This window comes from Leucoraja erinacea, chromosome 24 (assembly GCF_028641065.1).
Source record: "Leucoraja erinacea ecotype New England chromosome 24, Leri_hhj_1, whole genome shotgun sequence".
NCBI lineage: Eukaryota > Metazoa > Chordata > Chondrichthyes > Rajiformes > Rajidae > Leucoraja > Leucoraja erinaceus.
In genome coordinates, this window is record NC_073400.1 from 33579900 (window position 1) to 33594899 (window position 15000).

The 15000-nt window shown below is 53.9% G+C and overlaps 1 protein-coding gene across 1 annotated transcript in view; it reads right to left on the reverse strand.

The window, feature by feature from the left end:
- The window catches only part of LOC129708979 (plexin-A2-like), a 196982-nt gene that overhangs the window by 87665 nt on the left and 94317 nt on the right, over nucleotides 1–15000 (reverse strand). The window contains 7 exon segments of the mRNA XM_055655091.1: nucleotides 1293–1483; nucleotides 2296–2392; nucleotides 2986–3186; nucleotides 5770–5884; nucleotides 7155–7251; nucleotides 8912–9065; nucleotides 13663–13786. Of these exon segments, the coding sequence (XP_055511066.1) occupies nucleotides 1293–1483; nucleotides 2296–2392; nucleotides 2986–3186; nucleotides 5770–5884; nucleotides 7155–7251; nucleotides 8912–9065; nucleotides 13663–13786 (979 nt within the window).

Genomic DNA, 15000 nt, shown 5'->3' on the forward strand with positions numbered 1-15000 from the left:
AAATTCCAGTGAATACAAGCCCAGCCGCTCCATTCTTTCATCATATGTCAGTCCCGCCATCCTGGGAATTAACCTGGTGAACCTATTTCACTGATGAATGTTAAATTGTTGTCATGGAAGGAAACAAAAGACGTATTTGAAGGATGTTTGTCCTCTGGGTGGATGGCAGTCGCTGGGCAGTGGAGTCACCTGCGATGAGGTGGCTGCATCTACATTTATATCATCAGTCAATCAATTAGATCTTGCACACTGAACAGTTTAATTGTTGGTGCATCGGTGCAGAATAAGTGGCCAGAGTGTGCAGGAGTTGCTGGCTGGTGGATGGGGGCGGCGTGGCCCAAACAGGAATGGTGACCGAGCTGTTTGTGGGTTTCTGCAGCGACTTATTACAGAGACCACGGATAGGTTGTCCCGTACCACGATGGCCACTTGGCTACAGAACCTCCCCATTCCCCCCCCTCCATACCCCCTCTCCTTCATATCCCTTATGCCCCCCCCCCCCCCCCCCCCCCCCCCCCCCACCCCCACAAAACTGATCAATGTATTACAGGTTCCACGTCAAGCTGCCTATTGTATTTTATCTGTATATTTATTGTGTATATATGTGGTCTATGGTATATAAACACACTGGACTTTTATCTCCTGTTCTGTATTATGTTTACATATCCTGTTGTGCTGCAGCAATCAACAATGTCATTGTTCTATCTGGGACACATGATAATAAAACCCTCTTGACTCCTGCACAGTTGTCACGAAGGCATTCAGTGCCGTTCCCAGCTGTACATGTCCATGAGCAACTGGGCAGGGTTGGCTTCTGCTTTGAGAGATATGCAGAATGTTGGGGGGAGTTTAGGTTTGATATCGTCACGTGTACTGAGGAACAGTGAACAGCTTTGTTCTGCATGATATCCAAACAGATCAGATAATAACCCACATAAATACAATCATCAAACTCCAATAGGAAGAGCAGAGGGGCAGAATATAGTCTCAGGATCGTAGTGCATCAGTTCCACAGACAAAGTCCAATGTCCACAATGGGGTAGAGGTGAATCGGACAGTACCCTAGCTTATGGAAGGGCCGTATCAGAAACCTGATAGCAGAGGGGAAGAAGCTGTTCCTGAGTCTGGTGGTGCGCGCTTTCAACCTTCTGTACCTTGTGCCGGACGGGAGCGGGGAGAAGAGGGAATGACCGGGGTTGGACAGGGTACATCAGACCAGGCAGATGGCACAGAGTGGTGAAGGGGCTCGGACACAGAGTGGACACCGGGCGGGACCAGGGGCTGCCACCTACCTGTGTGATGCGAGGGTTGGTACACTTCACGTTGCTGCTGGACAGGTTGAGCCACTGGGATGCACGTGTGTGGCAGTGTTGCTTCAGGCTGCATCGTTGCTCAGACTCGCACCAGCCACACTCAAACTTCTGGTTGGCCTTGAGGCAGAGGCCGCAGCTCTCTCGTAGTGCATCGCATTTGTACAAGTGAACTGTGAGCAGAGACGAGGATAGTGTCAGCAGTGTGATCGCCCTCCCACCCACCTACAACACAAACCATGCAGGACACAGGCACACAGTGCTGGAGTAACTCAGTGGGTCAGGCAGCATCTGTGGACAACATGGATAGGTGACGTTTCACAGAGTGCTGGAGTAACTCAGCGGGTCAGGCAGCATCTGTGGACAACATGGATAGGTGATGTTTCAGGTGTCACCCATTCCTTCTTCTCTCCAGAGATGCCGCCTGTCCTGCTGAGTTACTCCAGCACTTTTGGTCTATCTTCAGTTTAAACCAGCATCTGCAGTTCCATCCGGTACAAGCTATGTAGAGGTTGGTCACCAAGTAACAAAGGAAAGATTTCACACAAGGTTAAAGTACCAGCCAAGGCTTCACGATCAGCATCACTGAACCATAGAACAGAACAGTACAGGAACAGGCCCTTCAGCCCACAATGTGCATGCCTAGCATGATGGCGCAGTACTTGCACACCTGCCCTCAACACCTGGATCTGCAACACAGGAGACTGCCTTTCGGCCCTTCCAATCCATGCTATCTCCCAGGAGAGCAGTCCCGCCAGTCTCGTTCCCTACTGCTACAAGGGGCAGCTTCCCATTCATAAGTTCCTAAGTTCAAGGTACAGAATTAGGCCATTCGGCCCATCAGGCCTACTCCGCCATTCAATCATCTCCCTCCCCCTCTCACTGTGGGAGGTTGAGTCAGCGTTGACCCAAGCTGCCCCTTGGTCCAGCGGGCTGGTGTAGCGAGCTGGGATGGTCACTCCCCCCCCCTCCCCCCCCCCCCTACCTGTGATGTTGGTCGGGTTGTCAATGATGAAGTTCCCATTCCACACCACGGAGAAACGGATCAGCAGGTCACTGAGGTCACCGCCATCATAGTGGTACTGTAACGGAGCAAGCGGTCAGTGGAGAGGGAGTGGAGAGGGAGAGAGAGAGAGGGAGGGAAGCAGAGAGGGGGAGAGGGAGGGAAGGAGAGAGTGAGGGAGGGAGAGAGGGAGAGGGAGAGAGGGGGAGGTAGAGAGAGAGGAGGGAGAGGGAGAGAGGGAGGGAGGGAGAGAGAGAGAGGGAGGGGGAGAGAGAGGAGAGAGGGGAGAGGGAGAGAGGGAGAGAGAGGGAGAGAGGGAGAGGGAGAGAGGGAGAGAAGGAGGGAGAGAGGGAGAGAGGGAGAGAGGGAGAGAGAGGGAGAGAAGGAGAGAGAGGGAGAGAGGGAGAGAGAGAGAGAGAGGGGGGAGAGGAGAGAGAGGGAGAGAGGGAGAGAGAGGGAGGGAGCGCAGAGGGGAGAGGGAGGGGGAGAGGGAGAGAGGGAGGGGAGAGAGGGAGAGAGGGGAGGGGAGAGAGGGAGGGAGAGAGGGGGAGGGAGGGGGAGGGAGGGAGAGAGAGAGAGGGAGAGGGAGAGGGAGGGAGGGAGAGAGGGAGGGAGAGGGAGAGAGGGAGAGGGAGAGAGGGGGAGAGAGCGGGGGAGTAGTCAGGAACATACCGAGCTGTTCTGACACTGGACACTGGAGCTGTTGAATCTCAGAGCCGGCACCCGTTGCCTCAGACCCTGCACGACCAGAATACACTCGTAGCCGCGCTGCCCGGACTGAGGCTGTGGAAGGTTCCGGGCTCTCAGTGTGATTGGCTTCACTTCTCCCACGGGGATGAGGATCTCGCTGGAGGGGACCAGCTGTGGGCAATCCTGGACAGGAGGCAACAGGGAGAGGTCAGCTACGGGTGCTGTCTGTACGGAGTTTGCACGTTCTCCCCGTGACCGCGTGGGTTTTCGCCGCGATCTTCGGTTTCCTCCCACACGCCAAAGACGTGCAGGTTTGCAGGTTAATTGGCTTCGGTGTAAATGTAAATTGTCCCCAGTGTGTGTAGGATAGTGTTAGTGTGCCGGGATCGCTGGTTAGCACAGACTAGGTGGGCCGAAGGGCCTGTGTCCATGTGGTGTGACTATGAGAAGCCTTTCTGACAGAGCGATGACTTTGTAAGGGTCAATGGCTCCAGGTTTCTGTCCACATCTCTCTCTCCCTCTCAACTCGCTTCCGAAGTCCCAGTATCTCGTTCTCATCTTGTTACTGTGGACAGACACAGAGTGCTGGAGTAACTCAGCGGGTCAGGCAGCATCTGTGGAGAACGTGGATAGGTGACGTTTCACAGAGTGCTGGAGTAACTCAGCGGGTGCAGCAGCATCTATGGAGCTAAGGAAATAGGTAACGTTTTGGGCCGAAACCCTTCCGGGTTTCGGCCCAAAACGTTGCCTATTTCCAGAAGGGTTTCGGCCCGAAACGTTGCCTATTTCCAGAAGGGTTTCGGCCCGAAACGTTGCCTATTTCCTTAGCTCCATAGATGCTGCTGCACCATAACTCAGTGGGTCAGGCAGCATCTGTGGAGAACATGGATAGGTGACGTTTCACAGAGTGCTGGAGTAACTCAGTGGGTCAGGCAGGCAGCATCTGTGGAGAGAGGGAATGTGTGACTTTTTGGGTCAAGCCTTCTTCACGACCTGAAACGTCACCCATTCCTTCTCTCCAACGATGCTGCCTGACCCGCTGAGTTACTCCAGCACTTTGTGTCTATCCTCTGTTTAAAGCAGCATCTGCAGTTCCTTCCTACACATTTTGTTGTTGTTACTCTGACACATAGATATTTGCAGGGCAGTGATGCTCCAGGCAGCCACGAGGGAGCTGGCATTCACACACACACTAACGGAAGACTGGTTGTAATCATTATCTCAGACAAAAGATGCATTCAATGGCTGCATAAATTTCCATGGATTAACATAACTAGAAAGCTGTTGTGTAGTTGGTGATACTGGTTGGCTTGTGTCTGTCCGTCTGTCTACAGGGGCTGCGTGTATCAACACTCCGACAGTTCTTCACTTAGACATTGCCAACATTCGCAACAAGCTCAGTAATGCTGTTGCCACTTTACAAAATGCCTGCGATTAGTGGCGGCACGGCACAGTGATGCAGCGGGTAGAGCTGCTGCCTCACCGCCCCAGACCCACCCGGGTTCCATCCCGACTACCGGTGCTGCCTGTACGGAGTTTGCACGTTCTCCCCACGAACTGTGTGGGTTTTCTCCGGGTGTTCTGGCTTCCTCCCGCACTCCAAAACCGTGCGGGTTTGTAGGTTAATTGGCTTCCGTAAACTGTAAATTGTCCCCAGTGTGTAGGATAGTGTTAGTGTGTGGGGATCGCTGGCCGGCACGGACTCGGTGGGCCGAAGGGCCTGTTTCTCTAAACTAAACTAAACTAAATGTACAAAATGGCCCAGACTGCAAACGTTGCCCATTACAGACGGGGGGGGGGGGGGGTGGGGGGGTGGGGGGGGGGGGGGTCAGCCAGTGGGTGGGGGGGTCAAGGGGGGGAGGGGAGGGGATGAGGGGGGGAGGTGTAAAATGGTGATTCCTACACAGAATCTTTGTCCCTTTACCTCCCCCCTCAACTCCTTTCAGGGACCCAAGCAATCGTTCCAGGTGCGACAGAGGTTTACCTGCATCTCTTCCAACCTCATCTATTGCGTCCGCTGCTCTAGATGTCAGCAGATCTATATCGGTGAGACCAAGCGGAGGTTGGGCGATCGTTTCGCCGAACACCTCCGCTCGGTCCGCAATAACCTAGCTGACCTCCCGGTGGCTCAGCACTTCAACTCCCCCTCCCACTCCGTCTCCGACCTCTCTGTCCTGGGTCTCCTCCATGGCCACAGCGAGCAGCACCGGAAATTGGAGGAACAGCACCTCATATTCCGTTTGGGGAGTCTGCACCCCGGGGGCATGAACATCGACTTCTCCCAATTCTGTTAGTCCTTGCTGTCTCCTCCCCTTCCTCAGCTCCCCTGCTGTCTCCTCCCACCCTCCAGCCTTCCGGCTACTCCTCCTTTTCCCTTTCTTGTCCCCAGGCCCCCTGACCCACCCCCACCCCTGATCAGTCTGAAGAAGGGTTTCGGCCCGAAACGTTGCCTATTTCCTTCGCTCCATAGATGCTGCTGCACCCGCTGAGTTTCTCCAGCTTTTCTGTGTAACCTCAGAATCTTTTACTGATGGTTTATTATAAACACTAACACACACTATGCACTAGCTGTCCGTGGTCATCACTGGAGCTACAGAGCAAGCTGGACGTGGGGACCTTACAATGGGGTTGTAGTGGTTAGTAGTGGTGAGGTCACTATGTTAAAGGAACATGCACTGATCTACAGGAGGTAAGGCAGTGAGTGAGGGAGGGGTTCGAGGTGAAGGGGGGGGGCTAAGGGAAGGGGGGTCCAGGTTGCTGTGTTACCTCCGAGGCGTTGACCCTCCCCTCCTGGAAGGAGCAGATGCTGGGGTCGTGAGTACACAGGTTGCGATATTTACACCAGTGACAGCGGAAAGCGCTTGTCACACACGACAGGCACCTGGAGCAGAAAACAATCGTCTGTTACCCTCGCGGTGCGGACATCATACGTGTAAACACACCGTGCATGCGTACAACACGCCGTGCATGCGTAAACACACCGTGAAAATAAACAGCAGTGAAAATACACAGGGTGAATGCCCAGAGCCTAGTACACACACCCCTGTACACACGCCCCTGTACACACACACACCCCTGTACACACACACCCCTGTACACACACCCCTGTACACACCCTGTACACACACACACACTCCTGTACACACGCCCCTGTACACACACCCCTGTACACACACCCCTGTACACACACACCCCTGTACACACACACCCCTGTACACACACACCCCTGTACACACACACACACCCCTTTACACACACCCCTGTACACACACCCCTGTACACACACACCTGTACACAGATTAGGGGAATGGAGAAGCAGAGGAATGAATGCTTTAATCACATCCATTGTCCCGGCTGCTGAAACTAATGATCCATCCCATCTACGTTCTATGTGTTGCCTCTTCTCCCAATAGGACACCGGCTTAAGGTGGGAGGGGACAGGATTACGGGGAGTGTCTGTGGGCCGAGGGTTCAATGTTCCATGTTCTATCTCCCATGTTCCATGTCTATTTCTATGTTTCATTTTCCATGTTCTATGACCCATGTTCTATGTTCTATGACCCATGTTCCATGTTCCATGTCTATATCTATGACCCATGTTCCATGTTCCATGTCTATATCTATGACCCATGTTCCATGTCTATATCTATGACCCATGTTCCATGTCTATATCTATGACCCATGTTCCATGTTCCATGTCTATATCTATGTCCCATGTTCCATGTGTTTCCGTGCTGTCTGTAGGCAGTGTCCGTGGGCTGGAGGTGACCGGTGGGTGTGAGAGGAAGGTGCGAATGATTCTGGCCGTTGGTGAGTGGACACACGTCCATCTGTAGTGAGGCCCTTCTGCTGATATGTCAGGCGCTGGGATCGATGGGATGGACAATGTCCAGGACAAGAGGAATTGGTTACAAATGGAACAAGCTTTGTTTATTGCTAGTTTATCAATATCCTGACTGAGTGAAATACCAATGTTGAGAAGTGAACTATTGATTAAAGTCTGTTCACAAATCAGCTCAACAAGGCCCTCACACAGAAGGCAAGACAAACGAGGCCATTGGATAATTAGTCTAATCTGCATGCCATGAGCTGCCTGGAGATGTGGGTTAGCACGGTGAAGGTGAGGGGTGAAGGGCGGAGGTCCATCTTACAGCTGGTGGACACTGCAGTTGAAGAACTTGAAGTCGGTGCTGGCAATCATCTGGCCCGTCTCTCTGGACTTCAGTTGCAGGTTGACTCCCACCCAGTCTATGAGGAACACAAGAGTATTGGTTAATGTTCAGCCATTGGAGGCTATCAGTGGGCAATATGGAATTAAAACTTCAGTCTAGTTTATTGTCCCGTGTAGCGAGGTGCAGTGAAAAGCTTCTGTTGCACGCTAACCAGTCAGCGGAAAGAAAATACATGATTACAATCGAGCCGTCCACAGTGTACAGATACAGGATAAGGGAATAACGTTTAGTGCAAAGTAAAGTCCATAAAGGAACTGCAGATGCTGGTTTATACCGAATATAGACACAAAGTGCTGGAGTAACTCAGCGGGACAGGCAGCATCTGTGGAGAGAAGGAATGGGTGACATTTCGGGTCGAGACCCTTCTTCAGACTGAGAGTCAGGGGAGAGGGAGATACAGAGATAAGGAAGTGTAAGGTGTGAAAACAAGACATCAAGGGGGGGGGGGGGGGTGTAGAAGCAGGAAAATGTAGAATACACTGTCCTTTGTTCACCGTAGAACGACAACAAAACCATGCACTTTTGACCCAAAACGTCACCCATTCCTTCTCTCCAGAGATGCTGCCTGACCCGCTGAGTTACTCCAGCATTTTGTGTCTGTCTTTGGTTTAAACCTGCATCTGCAGTTCCTTCCTACACAGTGATTTAATACCAGATGACACCTTTGCTTACTGTACACCGAGTACCCAGGGGAATGATAAACATCCTGTTTAATCTTCATGAGAAAGGCTTTGCTGATGATGCTGAGAATGTCAGCACATTTTCCTGATGTTGAGGGATGTTGTGATTCACTGGGAAGATGCCAACTGCTGCTACCTTAGAACACAGAGACTCTTGCCCAGAGTAGGGGAATCGAGGACCAGAGGACACACGTTCAAGATGAAGGGGAAAAGATTTAATAGGAACCTGAGGGGTAACTTTTTCACACAGAGGGTGGTGGGTGTATGGAACGAGCTGCCAGGGGAGGTAGTTGAGGCTGGGAATACCCCAATGTTTAAGAAACAGTTAGACAGGTACATGGATAGGACAGGTTTGGAAGGATATGGACCAACGCTGGCAGGTGGGACTAGTGTCGATGGGACATGTTGGCCGGTGTGGGCAAGTTGGGCCGAAGGGCCTGTTTCGTGCTGTATCACTCTGACTCTAGTGGAGGTGAATACTGACACTGGGACCGATGGGGCAAAGAGTTTGTGGCCAAAGACGGGCGCAGGATGGGGAGTAATGGTGACCGCCATCCCTACATCAACACTGCCAGCACTGACCAGTAAGAGGCGCTCTTCCCCAGATATCTGGTTTGCTGTGTAGGAAGGAACTGCAGATGCTGGTTTACACCAAAGATAAACACAGAGTGCTGGAGTAACTCAGCGGGTCAGGCAGCATCTGTGGAGAACATGGATAGGTGACGTTTCACAGAGTGCTGGAGTAACTCAGCGGGTCAGGCAGCATCTGTGGAGAACGTGGATAGGTGACGTTTTGTCAGGACCCACCTTCAATCTGAAACGACTCAAAACGTCACCTATCCATGTTCTCCACAGATGCTGCCTGACCCGCTGAGTTACTCCAGGTTTTTGTGTCTGTCTCTGGTTTAAACCAGCACCTGCCGTTCCCACCTGTACAGGTGAAGGTGCAACAGGTAGAGGGAGCAGGCTGGTGCAGGTGGGCACTCACTCACTCACCTTGGTTGTTGAGGACAGTGGGCACGTCTTTAGCTGCTGGACTCACACACACGATGGCATCACCCACAGACTGACCGTCCACCTCCGTTAACTCACCGAAGGCACAGACCACTCCGGCCGACAGGTCTGGGACATCACTGACCTTCAGAGTGAGCTGCAGAACACAGAGGGGAAGGTCAGTTTCTCCAGCCAGTTTGGCTGTGCTAGGCAGCAGGTCTAATCTGACCGAGATTGGTCAATCTAAATCCCTGTTTTTCTCCGGGCGCTCCGGTTTCCTCCCACACTCCAAAGACGTGCAAGTTTGTAGGTTAATTAGCTTGTTGTAAATGTAAATTGTCCCTAGTGTGTGTAGGATAGTGTTAGTGTGCGGGGATCGCTGGTCGGCACGGACTCTGTGGGCCGAAGGGCCTGTTTCTAAACTAAACTAAATTGAAGCAAAACAGGGAGGGGATGGGCAGTAACGTTGAGGCTGTTCGGACATTCACCAGACCTCTGGTATGAGGTCACTGACCTGAAACATCCATGGTCTCTCCCTCCTCAGGGCCTGGAGAGAGTGGATGTGGAGAGGATGTTTCCACCAGTGGGAGAGTCTAGGACCAGAGGGCACAGCCTCACAATTAAAGGAAGAAGATGAGGAGGAATTTATTTTATAGTCGGAGGGTGGTGAATCTGTGGAATTCTTTGTGGAGGCCACAAGTCAACGGACATTTTTAAAGCAGAGATAGATAGATTCTTGATTAGAGCGGGTGTCAGAGGTTATGGGGAGAAGGCAGGAGAATGGGGTTAGGAGGGAGAGATAGATCAGCCATGATTGAATGTTGGAGCAGACTTGATGGGCCGAATGGCCTAATTCTGCTCCTATTACTTATGACCTTACGACCTAGGACCAGACTGTGGAGGCATTTGATTTGCACCATCCACCGTCTCCGCCCCCCACACACACAAGCTGCCCGACCGGCTGAGTAATTCTGTAGTTTGTGTTTCCTGCCACACTCAATGTACATCAAGTGGCCGTGTGAGATTGACACTTCACCCTGACTCTCTGCCGTGAAGTCTCCAAACAATTGTTCAACTGAACAGGCTTTTGTCTTTGTGAAAATAAACAAACGGGGGTAAATTCCAAATGCAAGATTAGCAACACGCCTGCTGAGACATTTGCATCCGACCCCTGTGGTGCATGGTTTAAATGAATTGATTTAAAGTATCTGTCACTGGAATGAAATAATAATCATATTGATGCTTTAATCTTTCCTGCTCCAGTTCTGCATGGGCAGGAGAGGCTGGTGGAAGGGTTATATGTACGGGCTTGTGGCTGTCCGCGGGCAGCGAGAGAGAGAGAGAGAGAGAGAGAGACGCCAGTGTATCGGGGGGTGGAGGGCAGGTATCAGAGCAATTGCCTACAAGGCGAGGCTTCTATAGAATAAACAGATTATTATCTGAATGGTGTCAGATTGGGGGCAGGGGAGGTGCAACGTGACCTGGGGGTCCTTGTTCATCAGTCACTGAGAGTAAATCTTGTTGCACATATGTGCAATGACAATAAAATATATTATTATTATTAAACATAGAAACATAGAAAATAGGTGCAGGAGTAGAGGCCATTCGGCCCTTCGAGCCTGCACCGCCATTCAATATGATCATGGCTGATCATCCAACTCAGTATCCCGTACCTGCCTTCTCTCCATACCCTCTGATCCCTTTAGCCACAAGGGCCACAATATTATTATTATTATTATTATTATTAAGTATGCAGGTACAGCAGGCAGCGAAGAAAGCGAATGGCGTGTTGGCCTTCGCGAGAGGATTTGAGTTTAGGAGCAAGGAGATCCCACTGCAGTTGTACAGGACCCTGGTGAGACCACACCTGGAGTATTATGGGCAATTTTGGTCTCCTAATATGAGGAAGGACATTCTTGCTATCGAGGGAGTGCAGTGTAGGTTCACCAGGTTAATTCCCAGGATGGCGGGACTGACATATGTGGAAAGAATGGATCGACTGGGCTTGTATTCACTGGAATTTAGACAGATGAGAGGGGATCTTATAGAAACATATAACATTCTTAAGGGTACACAAAAATGCTGGAGAAACTCAGCGGGTGCAGCAGCATCTATGGAGCGAAGGAAATAGGCAACGTTTCGGGCCGCAACCCTTCTTCAACCATTTCTCCGGCATTTTTGTGTACCTTCCAGCATCTGCAGTTCCTTCTTTAACATTCTTAAGGGATAGGACAGGCGAGATGCAGGAAAAATGTTCCCCATGTTGGGGGAGTCCAGAGCCAGGGGTCACAGTTTAGGTATAAGGGGCCATTTAGGACTGAGACGTTTTCACCCAGAGAGTTGTGAATCTGTGGAATTCTCTGCTACAGAGGGCAATGGAGGCCAATTCACTGGATGTTTTCAAGAGAGATTTAGATTTAGCTCTTAGGCCTAACGGAATCAAGGGATATGGGGAGAAAGCAGGAACGGGGTACTGATTGTGGATGATCAGCCATGATCATATTGAATGGCGGTGCTGAGCCACGATTCTGTGCGGTGTGGAGGTGCGGTGTGGAGGTGTGGAGGTGTGGAGGTGTGGAGGTGCGGTGTGGAGGTGAGGTGTGGAGGTGCGGTGTGGAGGTGCGGTGTGGAGGTGTGGTGCGGAGGTGCGGTGTGGAGGTGCGGTGTGGAGGTACGGTGTGGAGGTGTGGTGTGGAGGTGTGGAGGTGTGGAGTGTGGAGGTACGGTGTGGAGGTGTGGAGGTGTGGAGGTGTGGAGGTGCGGTGTGGGAGGTGCAGTGTGGAGGTGCGGTGTGGAGGTGTGGTGTGGAGGTGCGGTGTGGAGGTGTGGAGGTGCGGTGTGGAGGTGCGGTGTGGAGGTGCGGTGTGGAGGTACGGTGTGGCGGTGCGGTGTGGAGGTGTGGTGTGGAGGTGCAGTGTGGGGGTGTGGAGGTGTGGTGTGGAGGTGTGGTGTGGAGGTGCAGTGTGGAGGTGTGTGGAGGTGGTGTGGAGGTGCGGTGTGGGAGGTGTGGCGGTGTGGAGGTGAGGTGTGGAGGTGCGGTGTGGAGGTGTGGAGGGGTGGTGTGGAGGTGCGGTGTGGAGGTGTGTGTGTGTGAGGTGTGGTGTGGAGGTGCAGTGTGGAGGTGTGGAGGTGTGGTGTGGAGGTGCGGTGTGGAGGTGTGGTGTGTGGGTGCGGTGTGAGGTGTGGAGGTGTGGAGGTGTGGTGGGTGTGTGTGGAGGTGGTGGTGTGGTGTGGGTGGTGCGGTGTGGAGGTGCGGTGTGGGAGTGTGGTGTGGAGTGTGCAGTGTGGAGGTGTGGAGGTGTGGTGAGTGTGGGTGTGCGGTGTGGAGGTGCGGTGTGTGGTGTGGTGTGGAGGTGCGGTGTGGAGGTGCGGTGTGGGAGTGTGGAGGTGTGGAGGTGCGGTGTGGAGGTGTGGTGGTGGTGGGAGGTGTGGAGGTGTGGAGGTGTGGGTGGAGGTGTGGAGGTGTGAGGTGCGGTGTGGAGGTGTGGTGTGGGTGGAGGTGTGGAGGTGCGGTGTGTGGAGGTGTGGAGGTGTGGAGGTGCGGTGTGGAGGTGCGGTGTGGAGGTGCGGTGTGGAGGTGCGGTGTGGAGGTGCGGTGTGGAGGTGTGGAGGTGCGGTGTGGGAGGTGCGGTGTGGAGGTGCGGCGGTGTGGAGGTGCGGTGTGGAGGTGCGGTGTGGAGGTGCGGTGTGTGGTGTGCGGTGTGGTGTGGTGTGGAGGTGCGTGGGAGGTGCGGTGTGGAGGTGCAGTGTGGAGGGGTGTGAGTGTGCGGTGTGGGTGTGGCGGTGTGTGGTGGGTGTGGGTGGTGTGGTGGGGTGCAGTGTGGAGGTGTGGAGGTGCGGTGTGGAGGTGCGGTGTGGCGTGTGTGGTGGTGTGGAGGTGCGGTGGTGGGGTGCGGTGTGGGGTGTGGTGTGTGGTGGTGCGGTGTGGAGGTGCGGTGTGGAGGTGCGGTGTGGAGGTGCGGTGGAGGTGTGGAGGGTGTGGGTGTGGCGGTGTGGCGGTGTGGAGGTGGAGGTGTGTGGTGTGCGGTGTGGAGGTGCGGTGTGGAGGTGCGGTGTGGAGGTGCGGTGTGGAGGTGTGGAGGTGTGGAGGTGTGGCGGTGTGGGTGTGTGGAGGTGCGGTGTGGAGGTGCGGTGTGTGAGGTGCGGTGTGGAGGTGCGGTGTGGAGGTGTGGGTGGGGGGTGCGGTGTGGAGGTGCGGTGTGGAGGTGCGGTGTGGCGGTGCGGTGTGGAGGTGCGGTGTGTGGAGGTGTGTGGGTGTGGAGGTGTGGTGGTGTGGTGTGGCGGTGTGGGTGGTGCGGTGTGGAGGTGCGGTGTGGAGGTGCGGTGTGGAGGTGCGGTGTGTGTGTGGGGCGGTGTGGCGGTGTGGAGGTGTGGTGGTGTGGGTGCGGAGTGGCGGTTGTGGAGGTGCGGTGTGGGCGGTGCGGTGTGGAGGTGCGGTGTGGAGGTGCGGTGTGGAGGTGCGGTGTGGAGGTGTGTGGGTGGCGGTGTGGCGGTGTGGCGGTGTGGAGGTGCGGTGTGGAGGTGTGGCGGTGTGGCGGTGTGGAGGTGCGGTGTGGAGGTGTGGCGGTGTGGCGGTGTGGAGGTGCGGTGTGTGTGGAGGTGTGTGAGGTGCGGTGTGGAGGTGCGGTGTGGCGGTGGTGGCGGTGTGGCGGTGTGGAGGTGCGGTGTGGAGGTGCGGTGTGGAGGTGTGGCGGTGCGGTGTGGAGGTGTGGAGGTGCGGTGTGGCGGTGCGGTGTGGCGGTGCGGTCACTCACCGGGACACTGTGCTCGGACACAGAGATGCTATGTGGCCGTACACTCAGCTTCACACACTGCTGCAGGGCTGAGGCAAAGCGATGGGGCTCCACAGACCTTTCACACTTGTCCTGTCTGCTGCACCTGGAACAACGAGAAACATGTGTACATGCTCAACGGTTACATCGCAACTTACAAAATAGTTAAAGGCCTGGATAAAATGGAGAGGATGTCTAGGACAAGAGGGCACAGCCTCAGGATTAAAGGATGTTCCTTTATGTAGGAGATGAGGAGGAATTTCTTTAGCCAGAGGGTGGTGAATCTGTGGGATTCTTTGCCACAGGCGGCTGTGGAGGCCACAAGTCAGTGGATATATTAAAGGCAGAGATAGATAGATTCTTGATTAGTACGGGTGTTGGGGAGAAGGCAGGAGAATGGGGTTAGGAGGGAGAGATAGATCAGCCATGATTGAATGGTGGAGTAGACTTGATGGGCCGAATGGCCTAATTATATTCCTGTCACATATGAACTCCTTGTGTCTGAGAAACGATCAGACAACGACAGCCTTTTTAATGAGATGAGCTAATTAACTCAGCTTGGATGGCAGCGATGGAGAAGTAATTCTCAGCGTTCCCCAGCCGTGAATAGACAACGTACGTACGTGTGTCGGCTCCTGAGTGGCGTTGAGACCTCGCTGAATGTTGACCGCTCTGGTCCATGGTGACCCATCCTCCTCTGGGCCCAGCCAATCCACACACCACACGGTATTAATTTAAATTAATTTCCTGCCTGTCAGATGTGATGAGTTTAAGTTAACACTTGAAATATGTAAATAGTGGTGGATATTGCCGGCCTCGTGCTGGGTTAGAGTTTACCATGCTGTGAGGATCTCACAAGGGAGCCGTTCTCCTGCCTACATTCCCCACTGAGTGTCTCAGCTCGGTGATACGGCCCCATTACTGAGCAGGGATCGTTATATTAACACGTCTGTGAATGGGCTGTGGCTGCAGTATGTGGAGCAGCTGGTAGCAGCAGCTTCACCCGTGATCCCAGCAAGGACACGCGTGTCCCCATCTCTCCGTACCGGCAAGGACACGCGTGTCCCAGGTCTCTCCGTACCGGCAAGGACACGCGTGTCCCAGGTCTCTCCGTACCGGCAAGGACACGCGCATGTCCCTGGTCTCTCCATACCGGCAAGAACACGCGTGTCCCTGGTCTCTCCATACCGGCAAGAACACGCGTGTCCCTGGTCTCTCCGTACCGGCAAGGGCACGGGTGTTCCTGGTCTCTCCATACCGGCAAGGACACGCGTGTCCCCATCTCTCCATACTGGCAAGGACATGCGTGTCCCTGGTCTC